The following is a 23,905-nucleotide window of genomic DNA, read 5'->3' on the forward strand; positions in this document are numbered from 1 at the left end:
CTTGAAGTGATATATTTAAACATAAGGAGAACTTTTAAATTTGTAGGATCATTAAAAATAATCCCGTTTTCTGTACTTTGTAATATTTTCTTGGCTCTAAGAATAGCGAAAAATCAGAGAGCACTTTCTTATACATTTTTCTGTACTTTCTGTACAGTTTTTTTTTTTTTTTTTTTTTTTGGTAATTTGACCAGCATAGACCCAGCAGGCCAAAAAGAGACTTAAAATTTTTATTTTTATAGAAAAGTATGACAATCAGGGCTGCCTGGGTGGCCCAGTGAGTTAAGTGTCTGACTCCTGATTTCAGCTCAGGTCATGATCTCACAATTAGTGAGTTTGAGCCCTGAGTCAGGCTTTGTTCTGTGTCAGCTCAGAGCCTGCTTGGCATTCTCTCTCTCCGCCCCTCCACGACTCGTGTGTGCACTCTCTTTTTCTCTCTCTTTCTCTTTCGCTCTCTCAAAATAAATAAACTTTAAAAAAAAAAAAAAAAGGCAAGTACCCCAGCCCTGAGCATACAGCTCAGTGGATTGTCACGGAGTGAATGCTCCCATGTCACCACCTCTCAATAAATGGAATGCTGTCAGTACTCTCACGGTTCTTCTCCTCTTCCCACCCAATCACTTCCCTTCCCCCTGATCACTCATACCATTGTTCATATTTGCCTGGTTTTGAACTCTATATAAATGGAATGGCACAGCATACGTTCTTTTACTCTGGCTTCTTTCATTGCACATTACTTTATGAGATTCATCCCCATTTTATGTGTAGTTCAGTTCATTTATTTTTTATTGCTGTATAGTATTCCACTTAATATGTGGGTTGTTTCTAGTTTTGGGTCATTAAAAGAGTGCTATCCTGGATATTATTAGTTGTCCTGGATATTAGCATATCTGTCCATTATTGAGGACTATGTACACAGTAGTAAAATTGTTGGACAAAATTCACTATTAATAGGTTTATTTCAACTAGTAAGTCACTTAGACATAAATTATTAGTTACAATCTGGGACAGGGTTTTTTTTCAATTTGTATTTTGAAATAATTTCAGAGTTAAAGAAAATTTGGAAAAATAATATGGAGAACTCCTGAAAACCTTTTATCCAGATTCATCAATTTTTTAAAATTTCCACATTTTCTTTATCATTCCTTCTGTTTATTCACATATTATATGTATATGTGTACACACACACGTGCATATATGAGTATATATTTCTTTATTCTAAGTCATTTGTAAATAGGTTACTTCCATTCATACATTAATACTCTGCATACTTTAATATGTATTTCCTAAGAATGAGGATACTCAAGAGCATGGTTTTAATTCAGTGATTTCTGAATCTACATTTCTCATCACGCCTTTCAGAGAGAACATGAAGCACACACAATTACTGTAATATCTGGAACTATTCAGAATATTGAGAGGAATGAGGTTCAGAATACTATGAATTACAATTTTCTTTTCACTTGAGTACCTCGCATCTTATTAGTTGTATAGAGTGAATCTCTAACTATGCACAGTCAAATAAGGTACAGAGTATGTTAGCATATAGGCTAATATATACTACTTCTTAAAAAGCCTATTAAATTGAAAATTTGAAACTCAGATTAGGCATCCTTCTCTAGGACCTCTATTCTGAATCATTAAAAACATGTCAGATGACTGTTTTTAAGTAGGCTGAGAAAAAGGAATCAAGATATTTTTAATATGGTTTATTGATTAGTAGGTTTATCTGCACAGCCTTGAAATGATAAAGGAAAGGGAATAAGCATATGTTTTGTTTTGCCTTGAATTAATTTTTAAAAATTTAATGTCATTTCATTGTTTAGTAGCTGAACCATAACTGTGATGATATAGTACATTTATATAATATTTATCAAATATGATACATCCTTTCTATCAATAGGCATCTTTGTCACTCCTTATAATTTTTTCTCAGCATTTAAGCCTTTAACCAAGAAAACATTTATATTGAAGTTAATTGGTCAAAAGTAAAATGATAGTCATTACTTCGATTCACTTATAAGACTTTTCAGTGAGAAAATAAGATTTTTGCTGAAGTACTTTGTAGTACAATTTTGGTTCCACATAGTTCTCTTGTGTTCACTGATAAAAATTCACAATTCATTATTGAAATAACTGTATGCTTTATTGATGACTAATGGAAATGCCTTTTTATTCTAAAATCCTGATTTTGGTCATATATCTCTCTCTGTATGCTAATGTCATTCCTTCTTTTCCTGTTGGACTAGACAGGACACTGCTTCAGAATCAAGGTGATTAGAGGTCTAAATATGTTCTTATAAAAATTCATAAATTCTTCCACCTGAATATCACTGTCAGTTAAAAAACAGTTTTGGCTGTCTCCTGAATGCATGCCAACATTCTGGTGCTATGGGGTTCTGTTGTAGGGAAAATGTGATGCCTGGTGTAATCAAAGATCACAAATAATCATATAAAATGTTGATTGCAAACAGAAATCCTGTTTCTACTCTATTCTGTGCTGACAATTCCTTAGTACTGTGCCGTGGCCTTCAAGCAAAGCCTGATTTTAATTTTGAATTAATAGACATGAATTTGCTCATTTGGAGGTATGTATGTACATATAAGGAGTTTATTTCAAGAAGATGCAGAAATGAGCATCCTAAAAGAAACAAGGTCATAAAATTTAATCTAGTTTTCACCCAAAGAGGATTGTTAATCTATTCCTATTCACCTTAATTCTTGATAAATTGGTTACTTTGAGACACTGCTGAGGCCTGTCAAACCTCCCACTGGTCTGGACACAGGAAAACACCTACTTCCTTATTATGGAAGTCTGACCACATCTGTAGTGATATCTTTTCCTCTCAACTCGCATGCTTTTTGTGGTAAACATCCAAAATTATTGCTGTACAACTTAACTGGAAATAATTATTCTTGGCTTTGTTTTAGGTTCTATACTTAGTTTGTATCAGGAATCCCGTGAAAAACAGACATGCCCATCTATCTGTTTGGAGCCACTAACATTTGGATTTCTTTCTAGCTACAGTGAAGACACAGTGTTAAAGATTGGACTAGAATGAAAAAAAAGGAGAAAAGAAAGGAGAAAAAAGGAAATCATTTTGGACACATTGATAAGATAAAAAATGACTTTTTGTTTGAGACTTGTAATTGATTGACACTTTTTAATGGTTGGGTGTAAGACTCTTACCTACTTTTAAAACCCTAATGGAAGTGTTAGTTTTACTGTGTGTCCTTCTAGGCTCTACAGTCATAAAAACAGGTCTGTTTATTACCTTAGAGATCATTTGGCCTGGACTTTCCTTTTTTTACATATGGTTAGATTGAGCCCTAGGGATGTTTTATATCTTGTTTAGTATTATTTCCTTAATCTTAGGTTTTAGGGATGTGAGTAAGCAAATGAGCTAGCCACCCAGAGATACTTTAAATTCCGGTGTAAAGAACTTAATCTTTTAAAAGTGTATATTCAAAGTAGAGCTTAGGAAATAAAACTCCTTGTTTTTCTCATTCTTTCTTTTTGTTTTACACATTGTTCCACTGATTAATCTATCTCTGACTCATAGCTCACATGCTATATATTGCTTTCCACTAGAATAGTTCAATATCAGTTTTATTTAATTAGTAAAGATTTTCCAAAGAATGATAGGATTGTACCTAGTTGAAAGTCAGGACTTACATAAACTATTAGTGTACCTGATACAGTTATGTGTAAATTATACTTTGGATCCTGTGGGAAAAGCTCAAGTTTCATCACTATGTTGTTCCACAAGTCTTTCCTGAGGCATTTACAAAGAGAACACTTTTTCAGATTTCTGTGAAATAGGTGCTATATCACATTAATCAAGTCTTGTTTCTATCTTGAATTGTAAAACATTGTGATTTAGATATAGCTTTAATCAGTATTAGTCATTTATTTGGCCTTTATGATGCTACTCGTTTTAGATGGGTGCCCAGGGGCTGGAGGATGAGGGGCAGTTTGCTGCTAAGCAGAAAAACACCTTTTGGGGATTTTTTTGTTTTTGTTTTTTAGTTTTATTTTGTTAACATACACCGCAATATTGGTTTCAGGAGTATAATTCAGTGATTCAGCATTTATATACAACACCCAGTGCTCATCACAAGTGCCCTCCTTAATACTCATCACCCAACTACCTCCCTCCATCAACCCCTCAATTTGTTCTCTATAGCGAAGAGTCTCCTGTGGTTTGTTTCCCCCTCTCCTCTCCGCCCCCCCCCACCCCGCCCTGCCCCTTACCCTGTATTCACTTTTGTTGTTTCTTAAATTCCACATATTAGCTTTGTGAACAATGTATCTATGCTGCCTGGTGGTGGGGGTGGGGGGAGGTGGAATAAAACATGACTGCAACCTTAACATTGAGTCCCTATGAGTGATCACTAAAACACCTCCATTTTTTACAATATCCAGCAAATTAATTGTTACTAAAGCAGACAAGTATCCATTAAAAATTCTGTGTTAACACAAGAAGTATAATGTTAATTTAAAAAGTCAGGGTGGTAAAGGTTCTAACTGCTTGGCCAAAGATGTATTAAAAAGTTATCTTGGAGCTTTGTGGGAGCATTCATATCATATCCATAGCTTTGGATTTGATGCTGTGTCCAGAAGGACTTGGAAGTGCCTCCCAGCCTACAGAATATGATAGAATATTTTCTCTTCTTATAAAGCTCTCATTTGTGCCTTTTGGATTGTGGTTCTTAATTAACTGGTGACTGGTAATAGGAAATATATATAGAATACACCAATATAAAAATAATTGGGAATTCACCACATTGTATTTCCTTCCTAGTTATTCGTTTTTTAATTTCATAAATTTTCAATAGAGGTAATTCTGGCACAAACTACTTTTCCTGAATATGTCACTTTGGAAGCAATTTTATAATATACATGTTGACATTCCAAAATGCAAAAGAAGGAGGGAAAAGACCATGGAAAAATAAGGAAATGGTTGTGATTTGTTTTATCATTAAAAAAAATGTAAAGATAATACAATATATGTATAGTCCACCATATTAATGTGTTTTGTTTTTGATCCTTCCATTTAAAGAAATAGTTGCATTTTGGAATGGAGTTCTTTCAAAAGCAAAGAAGAAGTGAGACATGTACATAAGTGAACACTTAGTACTTTGAAGATATTTCTCTGCTGAAATAAATGACTTTGTGCCATTAAAAAATGGAAAGAGGAATACTGACCATAAGACTTAAAGCCAGTTAGAGACTGATTTTTTTTTTTTTCCACCAGAAATACACATGGCACTGGGGATACTGACAGGTTTAGTTTTATGGTCCAGTAGTGCTTTGTCTGAACTAAGGAGGAGAGGATTTACATTGGCATGATGAAGTGTAGTGCCTTTGTTGGGATCCTGAACCACCTGGATTTGAATTCTGGCTTCTCCATTTATTATCTGTGGAACTGTGGGCAAGTTGCTTAGACTTTTTCAACCCAGAGAAAGTTTTCTCACTAAAAGTGGAAATAGAAATAACACCTACCCCATAAGGTTGCTGTGAGGATAAAATGAGTTCCTACTTGTAAAATGCTAAATATTAGGACAATGCAGTTACCACCGTAGGAATGTCAGATTGCTGACCAATGGTAGGTAAATCAAAGGGCAAGCTGTGGGAAGTTGCATATATGCACTGACTGCTGGAGCCCTTATCTGGACTCAGACTTCTGGGTACATGGCTTCTGGAATGAAATGAAGCAGGGCAGCCTTTTCCTTATCTCAGCCACCAACCAGCTTTTTTAGGATGTCCTTTTTTAGTACCAAGATAAAGGGGTCAGTGGTCTGTTATGTAAGTGCTTTTCAGTATATTATTATCTTATATTCTGACTGCTAATTTTTGGCTTATCAATTCTGACCATTCAATTCCAGACATAGGAAGAAAATGTGTCACTTGGCAATTTATTTAGATTATAGGATATAAAATTTTAGATGTTATGAAACTTTCAAATATGTAGCAGGCTAATGTGAGGGTACTTTATGGACCTGTTTTATAATCTAATCCCCCAAAAGCACATATTTTAGAGACAATAATGAAATTGTTAGGAGTACTTTAAGTTTTATTTTTAGTACTATCTAGACATTCAACATGTCATTGACGGCGAATTGGAACTTGATTTAAAAAAATTTTTTTAATGTTTATTTATTTTTGAGAGAGAGGGACAGAGACAGAGCATGAGCAGGGGAGGGGCAGAGAGAGAGTGAGACACAGAATCCGAAGCAGGCCTTGAACTGTACTGTCAGCCCACCGCAGGGCTTGAACCCACGGACTGTGAGTTCATGACCTGAGTTAAAGTTGGATGCCTAACTGACTGAGCCACCTGTGTGCCCCAAGTCTGATTTTTAAAAGATAGTTTAATTCCACCATCAAAATATAAAAGTTTCAGAATCCTTCGGGTTAGTTTATTGTAGTTTTGTTTGTCAGAGCTGCTAAATAGTCAAGAGGAATTATTGAACACTTACCCCATGAGGCATTGAAATAGATAATTTACGGAAGTCTTTCACTTAGTTTTCTAGGCTTAAATTATAAATTTTGACGCCTTTATGCAGGACAAGAACAGCACTTACTCGGAAAAACAATGCCTTACGCTGTTTACTAACACTGCTGCTGTTGTTAGTACCTACCAGTGCCATCAACAGCTCGGTCTGTACTTTCAGGAAACAGAGCTGTTAGAGCTTTTTGCCAAAAAGGATGTAAAAGTCATGCTACCAACATAGGTTTTAAAAGGGTGTTCTTTTAGTTATTCCTGACATGTTAGCCTAGCCCATATGATTTTTTTGTCCATTTCATTTAACCTTCTGAGTTAATGTTTGCTATTATTTGCCAGTTATTATACCAGAAGCTAGAAATACGTCCATTAACTGGGCATTTAGCAAATAACTGCTCGTGAGATAGTGTTACCAAAGTGAAGATACAGAGTACTTCAAGAGTGTCTATCAGGATATAACTATTATTTGCAGAACATTTGAATCATAGTTTCTAAAAGGGAAATACTTGAGTTAATACTTTCCAAAGCGGAAGTAAAGGTGGACATATTTATTCAGTTTTACAGGGAGCTTTGAACCATGGACACCATGGACACATATTAGGGTTGTAATTTTATCTAACGAAGGGGGTTTGACTGTATTGAGATATATGTGTTGTTGCTTTCTGAAGTATCCTAATTTATCAAACTGCCAACTGTGCAACAGCTGAAGGCATGTCTTTTTCTTAACCTTAGTTTAGCTAATCTAGAAGTAATCATTCCAGAAAGATAGGTCAAGATTAGAGATAATGGAATTACCTGATGACCATGGGTACATAAATAAAAATATGATAAGCAGGTGCTGAATTGCTCTCTTCTTGGTGGCCTCAGTACCACTGAGGCAGGTGGTGGAATTTCTAGCTACATTTCCTTTCTGACTTAAGCATTGACTCTTTTGGACTCCATTAAAAGTCCTGGATCTTCACTTGTTGGTATCACTAGCCATAAATACTGTTACCTTCATCATTTTTTCTGGAAAGCCCAGAGACTTTGAAATGTACTGTTACCACCACTAACAGTAGCAATTATTGCATGGCATTCCAGCTGCTAAAGTGATTTGTCTCAGAAGTGAGTTTGAGTCAGGATGACCTTTTATTGCAGATAGGCCTAGCATGACTTAGAATGTTCTTTCCTAGGAAATGAAAGTTTTAGAGCAGACCCACATTTCCACATGTTTGTTTCACAAAGCACTAATGTATAAAGCTGTCACATGCTCAAAGCCCCCTCCCTGCCTCCAAAATTGGGGAAGGTGATTATGGGGTCAAATGATTGAAATAGATTAGGGCATATCTATACATTACTTCAGTCTTCGGAAAGTCATAGTGCATACCAGTATATTACAGTCTCTGTGAAATCCTCCTATAGAGAGATGTTGAATATTTTTTATCTTAACCTAGCCAGTCTTATTGATCACAGTTCTTTTCTTAATATATTACCTAATAATAATCCCAAGGTTAAGCATTCCTCCTTTATTCGGGTTACTTTCTGCCATGATCCATATATTGGTGGCTAGCAACTTGTAGACAGATCTCAACAGTCACAGGCAATAAGAAGCTATCTTTATCAGTCTATTCTGTAAGAGTGTAAGAAAAGCTCTTTTTGAGCCTCTTATAGGACATTTACATTGTTTAGAATGCACTTTTTAATTTTTTAGTAAAGCATGAGTTCATTACTTAAGCAGCCTCTGTGCCTCTGTATACGTTCATCTTTTCCTCGGGTTAGGACTTGAAATGGTTGGCTACTATGGAATGAGTAGAAACAGGTGAGCTCCTCATGCCTGGGCTGTGGCTTGGATTGCATTTTCCCCAGGCTGCTGTGGCCTGGATGACCAGTGTGCCTAGTGATGCATCGCTCTTTGTTGCCTGAGGCTTGTGCTTGCCCATGGCAGGACTTGTGAATGGCTTGTGCTACCGTGTGGTTGTGAAGAACCGTGCTGTGTATTTCTCCTTACAAGTTACATATTTATTTGCTTTCCACAGTGATGGAGAGGGGAGAAAAAGGACCTCGTCTACTTGCAGCAATGAATCCCTAAACGCTGGAGGCACTCCCGTCACCCCTCGTCGAATCTCCTGGAGGCAGCGCATTTTCCTCAGGGTTGCTTCTCCCATGAACAAATCTCCCTCAGCAATGCAGCAGGGTCTGTGTGGTACACACTAAAGAATTACTCCTCACCGGTATCATAAACTAGGGAATGGAATGCAGCGCTTTGGGTACAAAGAGATTTGAGTGATTTCAGTGGAGAAATAACTTCTGTTTCCATATATGACATGGTGGTGAACTTCTCAGCTATCGTTAGAACGTAGTAGACATTCAGTAAATGCTTTATGAGTGAATGAGTGAACTCCCCAAACTGGGCACTAAGATACTGCTAGAAAAGCATAGATTTTTTTTTTTATTATTAGAAAAGTAACCTACTCCTTTACAAGGGTCACTCATAAAACAAAGTGACATCAAAATGTTGAATGATTAAGAAATGGATACAGAGACAGTAGACAAATATCAACCAAAAGATATGAGACCTGTTAGAAATTAAAGCAAAGACATCCAAAGGGGCAAAGTAAATTATAACAATAAACAGAGATACAAAAATGATGATCAATTATGCCAACATGCATAATTACATAGCCTTGAAAGTTAGAAAATAGAAGTTCACAGAATGTTGGGAAGAAATACATCAGTAGCTCTCATGGGAGATTTTGACATATTTTTCTCTAAAAATTAAATACAAGGAGGGTATATATAGTTAATATTTGAGAAATATAATTTAACAAGCTTGATCTAATATTTATACAGAACCTTGCTCCCCCATAGGCAGAGTTCATTCATTTTTAGTGCACATGGAACATTCCAAAAAATTGTGTACTTGGCCACAAAGGCATTATTTTAATGAAACAATCACATAATCTCTGATTACAGTGCAAAAAAAAAAAAAAGGAATCAAGAATTAGAAGACAACTAAAATGTTTCATGTGTTTGGAAACTGAAAACTACTAGAAACTAGAAGGAAGAAAATATGTTCAGAGCCCTGCACATCAACATTGAGTTGTATTTAAAGGGCATTTTTAAAATCAGGAAAGACAAAACTCAAATGTACCTAAGTATTTAATTCAAGAAGTTAGAAAAGGAGCTCTTGAGTAAAATTTTTAAAAATTATTTATTAAGGAAATAAATAATAAGGGTAAGGGCAGAGGTCAGTTAGTAAAGAAAAAGAAACAAGAAACTGACATTACTAGAGAAAAAATTAACTCTGCCTAGGGTGGCCAGAGAAAGCTTCACAGGAATGCTGGATATTTACATTTAAACTCATTGCTGGGAGAAGCATGTTTCAGGAAGTGAAACTAGCAAAACTCTGACATCATCAGAGAGAACTTTGCAGGTTAGGGAATCGTGAGAAATTCAGCATGACGGGAGCAGAGGATGGGAGATGGAAACACAGGTTGGGAAGTTTACGCGAGGCAGGAGTCTGAAGCTGTCCATATGCTGTTTGCAGTAGTTTGGACTTTGTGCTTTGGGGCATAAGCAACCGTTGAAATATTTTAAGAGACATAGTCATGTTTGTTAATAGGAAACTAATTGGCAAAGGTGCAAAGAATGGCCTGAAACAGAGGGAGAGAGCGAGCTCCAGGAATTGGGTAAGAGAATGTTGCAGGAGTGAGCAGAGGTGCTGAGCCAAGACAGGCCCCACGTTGTTCAGCTGCTCTTCTTCTCTTGACTGTGTCTGATGGTAGATGGAGACCTTAGGAGATCACTATTACCTACTCACGTAACCTTTTTGTTTTGCACAATCAGAGAATGTACAAAGATAAATTGCAGAAGTGTTGGGCTCTGGGGATTGCCAGTTCATCTTAGAGCACCTATCTTATAGGTCATTGTGTGCAGAAAGAAGAAGTACAGAAATTACATGTGCTTTCGTTTCAACTCGAGAGGGAAATCTGTCAGGGGAATTTAGTTTAGTGAATTTACTTAAGCTGTTAGTTCCAGAAATGCAGTTACTGGGAAAGTGGCCTTGTGAAAAGCTTTAAAGGTGGAAGATAGGATGAGAGAACATCAATTCTAGAGAAAGCTTCCGTGTAGTCTGGGTTACTGCTTAGGAATGCCTCTCACTGTTTTCTTCTCTGCAGATGGACTGGACAGGAACGAGCTGCTGCCACTGTCCCCTCTTGCTCCAACCATGGAGGAGGAACCACTGGTTATATTCATGTCTGGTGAAGATGATGATCCAGAGAAGGCTGAAGAAAGAAAGAAGTCAGAAGAACTGAGGAGTTTGTGGAGAAAAGCAATACATCAACAAATCTTGTTGCTTCGAATGGAGAAAGAAAACCAGAAACTTGAAGGTTAGCCATTCAATCAGGGCTAAATGATATGATACTATAATTGAAAGCTTTAGGTTAAAACCACCCCCGTCTTCCCCACACTCAGTCAAGGGGTATAAATGCACTTTGACTAGGATTTTACTGATTATAATTGTTTCATTTTATTTTGTGAGGTTGCAATGACATGGGAATATGCAGCTTAAAATATTTGCATTTTTGTTTAATAGCTAAAACATCAGACACCTTTAGAGTGTTTTTGGGTAACAGAAAATGTACATAATGTGGCATCCATGTATTTGATGTGACTGAAAGTCTAATATTATTGTGCATTACTTAAAAAAAAACCCTTAAACATGAAAAGTACTTCAAAAATTCTTTTTGAAATTGATTTTCACCTTTTAGGCTAATTGCATTTATAATAAGGGAAATGTGCCTATTTCAAATAAATTCTATTTGTATTGTACCCAGTTCAACTATCTAATTACCTGTTATCAAGTCAAAGTTCCTAATTTTTGTTATTGCTTTATATACTTTCTACTTAAAAAATCATATTCAAATCATTAAATTTATAATTGGATAATTTACAATAGCTTCTGTGGTATTACTGGTGCTTTATTGCTTACTTTATGAACAAGTGTTTTAGAATGTGTTTTCCAGACTTCGAAAGAATGATGTTATTTACCTCCTTATGAGCCACACATAAGGAGATGTGCAGACGGGACCAAAACCCAAAAAATGTACTAATGTTACTATGTTTGGCAGTTCACTTAACCTAAAAGGGCCTTGTTTTTCACATGTGCAAAATGAATGATTTAGCTTAAGTGGGTCCTTTGATTTACAAGATTATAGGAAAATGTACAATTTAGGTTTTTCTCTGGCTTGCTTTTATTGTGTTGTCTTCCACAATGCTTTTTTAAGAACAGGTATTCACATTTCTATGCTCATCACCTATCTTAAGATTCCTCTTACTACACCTAATACTCAATTCTGTTTTTAAATTGAACAATATTTAGTTTGCAAGGGAGTAATTTTCTTCATTGCTGTTTTCTTGGCAGACTGGAAGTACGCAAAGTTTTAAATATCCTAGGAAGTAAATCTTTTTTTTTTTCTTTAAAATTAAAAACCCAATTGATTGTTATTGGTACAGTTTTTAAAAGTTTGATGTGATAAATGGTATGCCCACCCGGGATTTTATAGATTTTGAGGGAAATTCAATTCATATTTAGGATAAGAGAGGAGGTGACATTTAGCAGATATGGTCAGAAACCTTTATGAGTTCTTTTTTTTCTGTATTTAAATAACAGAGATAAAAAATAGTTGAGCTTATTAAAATTCTAGTCAATGGATAATTATTTATTGATGGTTCTTTATTTTTTGCCTAGTTAACCAGGTGAGGGCAGATGTTGACTGTTCTTAATCAGCATTTTATCCTCAGGGCCTGAAGCTGGCACATAGCTCTTGATTATTCTCTTAAATGAATAAAGATCTAGAGAACGTTGCAGGGGGGAAAAAAGGAAATATGCTTTTGTTCATTATAAAAAAATAATTAGTAAAGTAACATATAGGGTTATATTAATTATTAGCTTTAATGAACCCACTTCTTCAAAAAAATTTGATTACCATAGAGAAATATAAAGCAAGTATTGAGAAGCAAAGCTCCTCTCTGTGAGTTTAGTGGTATCCAAGAGGTAGGCCATCTAGTGGTATCCAGGAGTATTTTCATAGTGAAAGTTTGGTTATATCTGGACTTTCAGTAGAAACTTTTACTCTTTATTTGAATAACCATATTATAAGATATTTAAATTCTTTGGAATGGTTTCAAACACACTAAGTAAAGGGTAATACTCATTCTGCTGTTGTTTTTGTGCTGTCGAGGACTTTGGATGCATGACAAAGATTTGTGTTGCAGAAGGTAAGGGGTTGAGCACTGTGAGCTTGAATGAATACACGTTAATCTGTGAGACTCCTGTTCAATGTGATCCTAATGAAAGAAAAAAAAATAGCTAAATGTTTTTTCTTCCTTTACTCTTTTGGAATCAAGTATTCAAGATAAAGAACACATCAAGTTAGTAGTTGCTTTTATAGGCCTTTCTTTAATGAGCTTTGGGCTTATATTTTAGACCATCAAACAAGAGAGAATTCTGTACTATTTTTAAAAACAGAAGTAGTGTTAATTTCAATAAAATGAATTTTTTTCTTTAAGAAAAAAATGAACACAGAGGCACATGACTTAACATTTTTAAAAGAAGTATTGGTAACTCTGGGAATAATTATAAAAATGTATTGGGTTACCATGGTCAGTATTTCTCTAATCAAGGTTAGCACGAGGTATTGTTTTCTCATATAGGTCATATATAAAATATCATTGGTGTTGAAAATGATGCAAGTTGTCACATCTGAGGCTATCACATTTGTCAAAAAAATTGAAACTTACAGCGTAGGGAACACGCTTAGTTTTTTATGCTTAGTAGAGCTCCCATCTGTAAGATACAGAGTAAAACCTCCTTAGAAAGTTATTCCTGATACTTTTTGACGTGATATGACTCCGTTTGGGAACCTTTCATGTATCCTCACTTTTTTAAAGTTTACTTTGTGACTACATGTTAGTGGTTGATTCCTAAAAATCATTTGGTATGATTTTACAAATACAACAAAATGTTTAAAATTCTGTGTTCTAGGAACACATCAGTTTTACACAAATTCTTTTGTTTTTCTTAGCAAGCAGAGATGAACTCCAGTCCAGAAAAGTTAAACTGGACTATGAAGAAGTTGGTGTGTGTCAGAAGGAGGTCTTACTAACCTGGGATAAGAAGTTGTTGAACTGCAGAGCTAAAATCAGAAGCGATATGGAAGACATTCATATTTGTCTTAAAGAAGGTATTCTGGATTGCCTTTTTCATTTGAGTAATATTGACACACAATGTTACATTAGTTTCAGGTGGATCATCATTAATCATCTTTTTTAGAGAAAATCTTTAGAGATTTTTTGATTGTGTAGCTCAGGCATAATTTTGTCCTTGTGCTTTACCTATAAAAAAAGGGAAGTAATTTGCTTTTGACTGCAGTCAGTGACTTTGTTGGGAAGAAAACAGTGCTAATGGAGAGATGGTCCCTGAGGAGTTAGCAGACACCTTTTCTATAGGTTTTCCTGTCTTCTTCAACCAGCTGTTCTCAGCTGTCTTTGTTGTTTATCAAGAAAGGAGTGAATGCATGGGTAGAGACCTTGGATCATATCCATAAAAATAATTTAGACTTAGAAACTAGACTCATTTCCATCATTTAGTCAGAAATGTTTATATTTATATGTATATGTATATTCACCTACACGTATGTGTGCATGTAAACAGATTTATGTTTTTATTCATCAATCAGTTTTCCTTCCATGTATATATTCCTTTATTTTGGAAAAATTGCTTTTATTTGGCCATTATACTGCATTGCTACTCTGTCATATAAAATGGCTGATAGTTAAACATCTTAAATTTAAAATTAAAACTGCTTAGCATGTGAATATTTGAGGTGCATTTCTGTGACCCAGCTATTAAAATGAGGATCTCATGACCTATATAAGCTGAGTGCAAAATAAAAATCCTAGAATATCCAAAGATATCTGTTAATGAATCTTGTTTTAAAAGCTTATGATTAATGTGTGAAACTCTTGCATAATTAAGTTTAAATGAAGTTGAGATTAATTTTGTAAGATGCTACATTTATTGGTTTTTTTTCCTTGAAGATATGGAAGTCCTAAATATTTTCATTGATTGCATTATTTGGGAGACAGAATAGTGGGTAATAGAATGTGTGTGGTTGTCGATCACACTATTCTTTGGTATGAGTTTTAAAGATTTTTAGGGGTGCTCAGCTTCCCATTTCTTATAGGATACAGTTTGAACCTCTGAGCACTCTGCCCAGGGCCCACCATAATCTCTGCCTCCTTCATCTCTGATCTCATGTTCTGCTTCCTCCCTCCCTGTATCATGTGTTCCAGAGAGGTTGAAGTACACTGGGTCCCAGTATATGTCCCAGGCTGTTTCTTGCATGGAATGTTCCAGTTTTCCCTAACCTCTCATCCTTACCTCTCCACCTGCTGCCTATTTCCCATCATCCTTTTCTTTTCACCCCTCCTCCTCCTCTTCCTTTCTCACCCCATTCCTTGCCTTTCTGAGGGCGTTCAAACGTTTCCCTTCCTGAAGGGATTGATGCCCACACTCCCAGCTTGGAAAATCCTATTATCTTTTTGATCTCAGTTCAAATACCATTTCCTCAGAAATCCCTCTCTTCCACCAAAATCAATTCATTTTGCTTCATTATTTTTTCTCACGATTCTTTTCCTTAGTGGTGCTTATCATAATTATAATTTTGTATTTAGGCATATATTTGTTTAATGTTTTTCTCACCCCGCCACTGCATACCTAGCACCTAAAAAGGATATTGCATAAGTTATTTACTGAATGAATGCATGGATGAATGAATGAATGAGACTAATTCCCGAGAATGGATTTATTCATCTCCCAGGGAGGAAGTATCCTCAGTGCCAGTCTCTATACATTGCTATGTGTTAGATGTTCAACAGATTACTTGTTTAGCTGAAGTGAATTGCCTTCTTGCAAAATTGTTGTTGGATGGATAATAAAACAGCCCACTCATGTTATCAGAGATTCATTTAGTGGGCTAATGAAAGTTACCCCCAAAATGAGATTTTACATGTGATCATTCATTCATTCATCCTACAGATGTGTAAGTAGCAATGTATATTCTTGGTTTGCCTTATACAGAGATGAAAGTTTGCTCACTATTCTCAAGGAGCTTACCATGGAAGCGGGAAAGATAGGCACACGGGCAGTATAGAGCTAATCCAATATGGTGATGTTTGAGTGCGTGTCAAGATAGTATGTGAAAAGGGAGTGATCACTCCTGGAGATGTGAGGAAGAGCTTCAGCAGAATGGCATTCAGGCTCACCCATAACAGATGAATAGAAATATGCTGCGCAGTAAAGTAGGGCAACTTGGAAGTCCGTAAAGCAACAATAGGAATAAGAAACTGGAGGTGTGAAAATAACTGTAAGCTTCTTTTACTTAGTGTATGGTGCAGAATGGGAGGTAATGGGACTGAAGAAGGTAGTTTAGAGGTATATTGTGGAAGGTCTTATAAATCATGTCAGTGAGCCAGAGTTATACCTTTTGGACCATCATACTTTTGGTTTATGCAAATGATAGTGCTAAAGTTCAAAAAGATTAGTGCCATTAAACCTTCCTTAATCCGCTGGGAGCTCATATACCTATTCCCGATACAGTTTACCTGAATTGAAAATAGTTTGTGAAGTAAGATTACCTGTACTATACAGAATTGACTTCTGTCCCTCCCAGTACTTATTACTTCATATTCTTTGGCATAAAAAGCAAAGTTTTAGTATACTTTGAACTGCTTGTGATACCTTTTAGTTCTCAAGCATAATGGAGTTAATGTTTCATTATATATGCTGGATATTGTCTTCTCCAAGGATGTTCTGTAGCAATCCAGTTATGCCTTCATGTTGGATTGACCAGTTTTTTTATTATTTCATTCTCATATGACCATATAAGAATGCTTTTTAATTGTGTTTTACGAAGTTACTTGTTAATGTCAAATGCTTAGAATTTATAAGTACTGGCATTTATTACTAGCTTTAAACCAAATAAAAGGTGGGAATAGGCAGGGATACATTTCATGGTTTTAGAATTTGGCCTCTGAAGCCAGACTTGGAGAGTTCTAATCCTAAACTTCCACTTACAAGCTGTGTGAACTTGGGCAAGTTCTTTGCTTCTTTCTTCCTCAGCTTCACCATCTGGAAAGTGGGGATAATAGTAATCACCTGCCTCATTTGGTTGTTTTCTGAGCACAGGTACAATGCTGAGTGGCAATGCACCATCGATGGAATGTTGTATTAGGTGCCCAATCAGTGTTGGGCACCTGATGTTAACATTGCCTTCATTATTATTTTTTTTAACATTTATTTATTTTTGAGAGACAAACAAGGACAGAGCTCAAGCTTGGGAGGGGCAGAGAGAGAGGGACACAGAATCTGAAGCAGGCTCTGGGCTTTGAGCTGTCAGCACAGATCCCAATGTAGAGCTCAAACCCAGGAACCGTGAGATCATGACCTGAGCCGCTTAACCGCTTAACCCCCTGAGCCACCCAGGCGCCCAGGATTGCCTTTATTATTGATACTTGAGGGTTTTCTTTTGCAAGATATCAGCAGCTTCAGGATTAAACTTCAGGATATCTTTTGCAAGATATCAGCAGCTTCAGGATCAAAATATGCTCTCTCAGCACATCATACTGTGTGATGGGAGGGAGGGTGGCACACAGGACCTTACAGCTGCCTGTTTTCAGGTATTACATAGTTCATCAGTGGTTTAGCAACTTCATTCCAGAGATCAAGACCTTGCCTTTTATCTTCGTAGGTGTTCCCAAAAGTCGACGAGGAGAAATTTGGCAGTTCCTAGCTTTACAATACCGTCTCAGGCACAGATTGCCCAATAAACAACAGCCTCCTGACGTTTCCTATAAGGAACTTTTAAAGCAGCTCACTGCTCAGCAGCATGCCATTCTTGTGGATTTGGGTATGTTTGTCATATTGATTATCGTACAAAAGCAAACGATACGTCCCTTTCCTGAGTATTTTGGGGGGTTTTGCTTGGGGTTTTGTGGTAGTTTGTGTTTTGTTTTGGTTTTGGTGTTGCTAAAGAGGACCAATTGAATTATACAGAGCTGCCGACTTTCCCCTTTCTTGAGGGCAAGTTGACTTCATGTCTGGTTGAAAATACCATAAATGCCTGAATACAAAATGAAGTTTTCATCCCCAGACTTTGCCCCCGAAAAAGGGTGTTATCTTATATTTGAATCATTATAAAGGTCATATTATCAGGGACTTTCAATTCCTGTATTTTGAAAAACTGACTTTTGTTTGGGTTAGGCATTTATTTTCTCAATCAACACTGGTTTTAAAATAGGATAGAATAGGTTAAAATTTAAACAGGTCTTTGAATATCACTTTAAAAAGCAGCACAATACGTGGTTATGCTGTGGAATCATGAATACATCCCTATAGGATGAAAGGAAAATGAGCTGTCCTAATATTATATGAATGGCTACTTGTGACTGGGGAGAATTTCCAGTGATAGCGTCATAAAGCTATCTTTTTAAAGTCTGTATTTCAAATAACTAATGGAAAGTAAAAAAAGGTATGATTTTTAAAATTACATTGTCTCTAGTTTTTCTCTAATTTATCATTTTATAATATATATTTTATTATTTAAAAATGTCTGATTAATTGGATTAAATATTTTGCATTGGCATTTGACTTTTTTATCTGTATCTCTGAAAGGTGGTATATTTAAAGTGGCCAAATATGTTACTTGAGCCCATTTGGGAAAATAAGGGGTTACCTTATATTTGGGGTCCCCTTATATTAGGGCATATAAAAATCACTGGCCAAAACCTAGTTTTGATCTCTGTTCGTTTTAGATGATAAACAGCTTTTGTTGGGAAAGGACCCAACTCAGTTAGTATTTTTTGATTTAATATTTTTTTGTAAAGGGGAATTTTACAGAGAAGCTAAAGACTTCAGTTCTTGTCTGATTCTACCACTAAACTGTGGTTTTAGGCAAATTATTTTGCTTCTGAGACTCAGTCCTTTCATTTAAATGAGGACCTTGAACTAGGCAATCCCTGTGGATCCCCACAGATCTGTGGTTCTGTGACGAGAAATTGATGACCAGACTAGAAATGGGGATGGTTCATTTAGGGCTAATGAAGATATCCGAATAAAGAGAAGGAGATGATGCAATTAGATTATAAGGCAAGGCTGGTCAGAAAAAAAATGAAGCTAGAATTAATGTCTTGGGTAGAGAGTACATTTATAGTTTTCTTCAGCAAAAAATTTAAGTAATAAAGTAAAATGATGATTAAAAAACTGTTTATTTAACTCTACTTGTAGCCATCTGTGTTTCCTCAGTGTGTTCTTGTTATTTTCTCATATGTTCCCCTTGCTCTGCAGAAATTAATCTTATCAGTTCCTGGGGGAAGGAGGGAAACAAGATCACTTTTAAGCATATGTGGTGGAAAACATTTAAAAATCTGGCATTCTTATAAGTTCTCACTGACATGAGTAGTCACTTTGCAAGGAAACTGATCTCCCCTTCATTTTTGGGCATAAGAAAAGTCCCATGCCAGTGTCTACAGCCTGGGTGATGAAGATGGGTGGGTTTCAGTGTTTAGTACCAGCTTTTCAGTGATCCAGAACTGATTTTGTTTGCTTGTTGGGTATCTCTATGGTAATTTTATCCTCAGAGGTGAATTTTAGAGGGGAATTTATTTGAAATCAGCTTGGCCCTTTGCTTTACTTGCTTTTTGGCTATTTTGAAAAAAGAAAAGAGGTCTGTATGGCTCATGGAGGTGGTTTAAGAAACAGAGAGCAAAGGATATTTGAAAAAAAGAAGTATTTCCTGAACAATAGATTGAATGTAAAACAAAATGACCTCAAAAAGCTCCTCCAGTGTCATTACATACAGGAAAAACAGGACTAATTCTGTTTAGGCGCTACTAAGATTTCCTTTTAAATAATGTGATAACTTTGATAGAATTCTGATTTTACTTGGAGGGTAGTCTTTATGTGAACTTGGAATTTGCCTTCATTTATAGCCAGAATAGATTTTGTATTCTGTTTTCCTGGGATCTCTCCTGGACATGTCCATGATTTGCTTGTGAATTTTGTTATTGTTGTTTTCTAGAAAGAAGTGCTATTTTAGCATCAAATGTTTTCTTCACTTTTGTATGTGTAGAGATGGGGTGGTGGTCTGGCAGGTAGGACCTAGGACTTGCTGGAGAGAGAGTTTTAGTTAGATGGGTATTCCACACAGCTCTCACTGGTTCAGAAAAGAATGTTTATTTCCTGGAACTCACTGCATTGCAGTTTCACTTTTATCTCCAAAGCTTAGGATATCTCAAAAATATTTCTTTTCTCTTCCTCTGCAGGAAGGACATTTCCTACTCACCCTTATTTTTCAGCACAGCTTGGGGCAGGGCAGCTCTCACTCTTTAACCTCTTGAAAGCCTACTCATTGCTGGACAAAGAAGTGGGTTACTGTCAGGGGATCAGCTTTGTGGCTGGAGTCCTGCTTCTGCACATGAGCGAAGAGCAAGCCTTTGAGATGCTGAAATTCCTCATGTATGACCAGGGCTTCCGCAAACAGTACAGACCTGACATGATGTCGCTGCAGGTGAGGCACGTGGGAAGCTGTTACCAGAAATCGTAGCATTAGCCGTCTTCTACATTACAGTTAAGATTTAAAGAAATTTGGGAATGCCTGGGTGGCTCAGTTAAGCGTCTGACTTCGGCTCAGGCCATGATCTTGTGATTCGTGGGTTTGAACCCCAGGTCGGGCTCTGTGCTGACATCTTGGAGCCTGGAGCCTGGTTCAGATTCTGTGTGTGTCTCTCTCTTTACCCCTCCCCCACTCGCACTCTCCCTCTCTCTCTTTCTCTCAAAAATAAATAAACAGTAAAACAAATTTTGGAAAAGACTGAAAGAAATTTGGACCCATTGTCTTGGAATTAGTATAAACGTAGAGGCTTCTTTTGACGTTTTAGTATGTGGGATTTGTACTTTTGCTAAACCTGTAAGAGTAGGACATCTATATGCAGAAAAACTCTTCCATAAAGTTCCTGAAGTGAATAAAAGAGCAATTCTAGAAAGGTAGTGGGTACTCAAGTCTCTCTCCCCTAAGTCTGCAAGTGGAAATAGAGAAAGAATCAAGACTTCTTTATTCGCTTTTCCTCAACCTGTCAATTGAATAGAATCAAATCTTTTTTTTTTTAAATCTAAAAATATGTCCTTATTTTACTGTGAGTGCATCAGCGGCACATATCTGTGTCATGTTTCTTCTTGAACTTACCATGTCTCTCCTCCTTTATCTTTATGTCACATAGGTCCTTCTAGAGGAAAAGGTGCCCAAAGTCAGTGGTAGTTTTCGGTCTGCTTTTCTTAGCATGCACTGAAGAAGCACCATTAAGATGTTTTAGTCCTTTTAAGCAGGGTACTCACTCCCACTGCGGTCTTCAACCTATTTCGGACTCCCTGTCTACACATTTCTCCTTTCTAGTTAAAATTTCCCTTTCCTTAGTGTATTGGTTTCTAACAAGCAGTTTAAATTTTATCTATAGATATGATATCACCAACCGCCACTACCTTTCAATTTAAAGCTTTTAGTAGTAAAAATATAAAAGAAGACTTTCAAGAGAGGAATGTCAGAGTTCTCCTCCTTTGAAATGAGGTAGGCAAGATCTGTTAGTCATAATATCATGCTGTAGATAAGAAGTGAAATATTTTAAAAATGCTTTTAAAATATATTCTCTTCCTGGTTCCTAAGGATCAGTTTTTACATTTACTATTTTAGTTACCATTCTACAGGCAAAAAAGGACTCGGTTTTCACCTTGTGAATGTTACAGTGAATGGTATTTTCTTGAGAGGATCAATGGAGAGGAAGCGATTCATTTTCTTAAAAAAATTTTTTTTATCATTTATTCATTTTTGAGTGAGAGAGAGACAGAGTATGAACAGGGGAGGGGCAGAGAGGGAGACACAGAATCTGAAGCAGGTGCCAGGCTCTGAGCTGTCAGCACAGAGCCCGACAGGGGGCTCAAATCCACAAGCTGTGAAATCATGACCTGAGCCGAAGTCGGAGGCTTAACTGACTGAGCCACCCAGGTGCCAAGCACCCCTTCTTTACTTTTTTAAGATGAAATTTTTGCTAGGGAGATAGGGTTTCCCTCTTAACATTGGGTTTTCAAATGTGAGTTCATATAAAGGGACTTTATCAGGATCCATAAATATAGTGACTTGATTCCTAGTTGATGACTATTCACAGGTGTGTTAACATGCCACAAGTCAAATAACGACAATGGAATGTTTTATTTTTTACTTTATTTCTAAGGTATCTAATACTGGATAGGAAGCATTGGTGCCCTTGTAACGAATTAAGTAGCTCTGATTTCCAGAAATAGGTTTTGATAGCTAATATTAAAAATATTAAAGAATGGAAAGTACCTGTGAGTAGTGTTTGATTTAGGTCCCTAAGTGGAAAGAGAGATGCAGGGGGTGCCTGGGTGGCTCAGTCAGTTGAACTTCTGTCACCTGATTTCCACTCAGGTCATGATTCCAGGGTCGTGGGAACAAGCCCAGCATCAGGCTCTGTGCTGAGTGTGGAGCCTGCTTAGGATTCTCTCTCTCCTTCTCTCTCTCTGTCCCTCTCTCTCTCTCTCTCTCCCTCTTCTCTCTTTCTCTCTCCCTGTCTCTGACCTTCTTCCCCGCTTGGGCTCTTTCTAATAAATAAATAAGTAAATAAATAAATAAATGTAGTTCTCAATTTAGAAATGCAGTTGTTTTCAATTTAAAAAAATCATCAGTTTGGTATCATAAGAATTCATGTAAATTGGATTAACACATTTATATGACTTGCAATTGCCAGTAAATATTTTATGTCCATAATTATGACAATGAAGATGTTTCAATCTTTGGCAGCATTTGTAGAACCTGCAAGATTGGGGACCTTATTCCAGGAGAATAGATCTTTTTGCTCTGTAAGTGAGGTACAACACTTTTCCACCTTCGGGAGCAGAAAGTGTTTTTTTATCCAATCAATGTAACTTTCAGAAGTGGAAACAGCAGTGGGCATGGATCACTTGGTAGGATTTCTGGTTACCTGCACAGTGTGAGCGTGGACACTCCAGGTTCTTGGCCTGGGTTCCCTTATCCGCAAAATGAGGGAGTTGAGGTCTCTTTTAACTTTGTCTCCTTATGTTCTGTGGCTGCAGTTTTCTGTGTTGAGTGTAAAAGCATTGTGTCTTTTATCTGACGTCTTTGCTCTCCCCTCTCCCCATCTTCTCTACCTTTCTCATCTCTCTCCACATCTCCCTCCTCGGACTCTAAATCTTCCATTGGAAGAGTTGCCATGTTATCTGTATGGCAGAACTGAAGAATTACTTATTCTTAGCAGATGGCATTTTATTATTAAAGTTTCCTTCAAAGGAAGATTGAATTATGTTTTTATTTGCTTTTATCAGAAGAAATTTAATGTAAATATACCTTGATGGAAGAAATGTTCCGATCTCCTGGTTTAGAATGCAGAAAAGAAAAAGGTTCTTAAAAAAATAACGTTGAAGTATTGCTTCTGTGTCACAATCCTAACAGAACAAGAACAGGATGCTTTTGCCAATATGCTTTCTCTCTATCCTGCTAATTAGACTTCTTTGATTTTTGTGCTGCCAAAATACTAATTCTTCTATTGATGGAACATAGGATGTCTAGTTTCTAAATTATAAATGGCCTCAGGGAAATCTATGATTTTTTTCAACATGACTGAGATAATAATCGCATTCTTGTAAACCTTTATGTTTGACTGCAGCTAAGCTCTGTGTTTCATAGCTATGACTTCCTGTGGCTCTTTCTGTCCTTTTTAGTTTGTGTGGGACCTTAGTTTCCACAGATATGTGTTATTGATAAAGATCAAACAAATAATTTTCCGTATTTATATATAGTACTTTGATTTTTAGTTTTGTGCTCTGGAAACAACTGTTGAATTCACAATATAATCGGTTATTTTGATGCGTTTTTATAAAGCTAACTACCTGAGGGTAACATTTTGATGATATTGTCTAGTGAAAGAAGTTGTGCTAGACTTAATAAAATAGCATACACATTTCACACTAAAATGTCAAATGGATATAACTGATCAAGGAACCACTACTCAGGATGTTACTGTGTGGATAAAAATTTAAACACTTCACAAATTTGTTGATTATTTGCTACTGCCTTACCTTTAGATACCACAGACATATGAGTTTAAAGGCTATAATTCTGCCTTTATAATGTTTTTTAAAATACCAATAATAAACCAGTAACTGAATGAAATAATTTCTTCTTTTAATACTAGAGCACTTTTGGCTTTAATCCCCCTTTTCATAAAAAATATGCTGCTGGAATACCTTGGATATTAGAAATCCTATCCCA

The 23,905-nt window shown here is 36.3% G+C and overlaps 1 protein-coding gene across 3 annotated transcripts in view; it reads left to right on the forward strand.

The window, feature by feature from the left end:
- The window catches only part of TBC1D4 (TBC1 domain family member 4), a 73,774-nt gene that overhangs the window by 38,812 nt on the left and 11,057 nt on the right, over positions 1-23,905 (forward strand). For 2 of the 3 annotated variants that reach the window (XM_058682825.1, XM_058682815.1), the window contains exons 12-17: positions 2,250-2,273; positions 8,522-8,679; positions 10,664-10,876; positions 13,574-13,732; positions 17,300-17,458; positions 19,872-20,116. In XM_058682825.1, coding sequence (XP_058538808.1) covers positions 2,250-2,273; positions 8,522-8,679; positions 10,664-10,876; positions 13,574-13,732; positions 17,300-17,458; positions 19,872-20,116 — 958 coding nt within the window. The remainder of the gene's footprint in view (positions 1-2,249; positions 2,274-8,521; positions 8,680-10,663; positions 10,877-13,573; positions 13,733-17,299; positions 17,459-19,871; positions 20,117-23,905) is intronic. The other variant, XM_058682832.1, reaches the window with a different exon arrangement.

The sequence above is a fragment of the Neofelis nebulosa genome, chromosome 1 (genome assembly GCF_028018385.1).
Source record: "Neofelis nebulosa isolate mNeoNeb1 chromosome 1, mNeoNeb1.pri, whole genome shotgun sequence".
Taxonomy (NCBI): domain Eukaryota; kingdom Metazoa; phylum Chordata; class Mammalia; order Carnivora; family Felidae; genus Neofelis; species Neofelis nebulosa.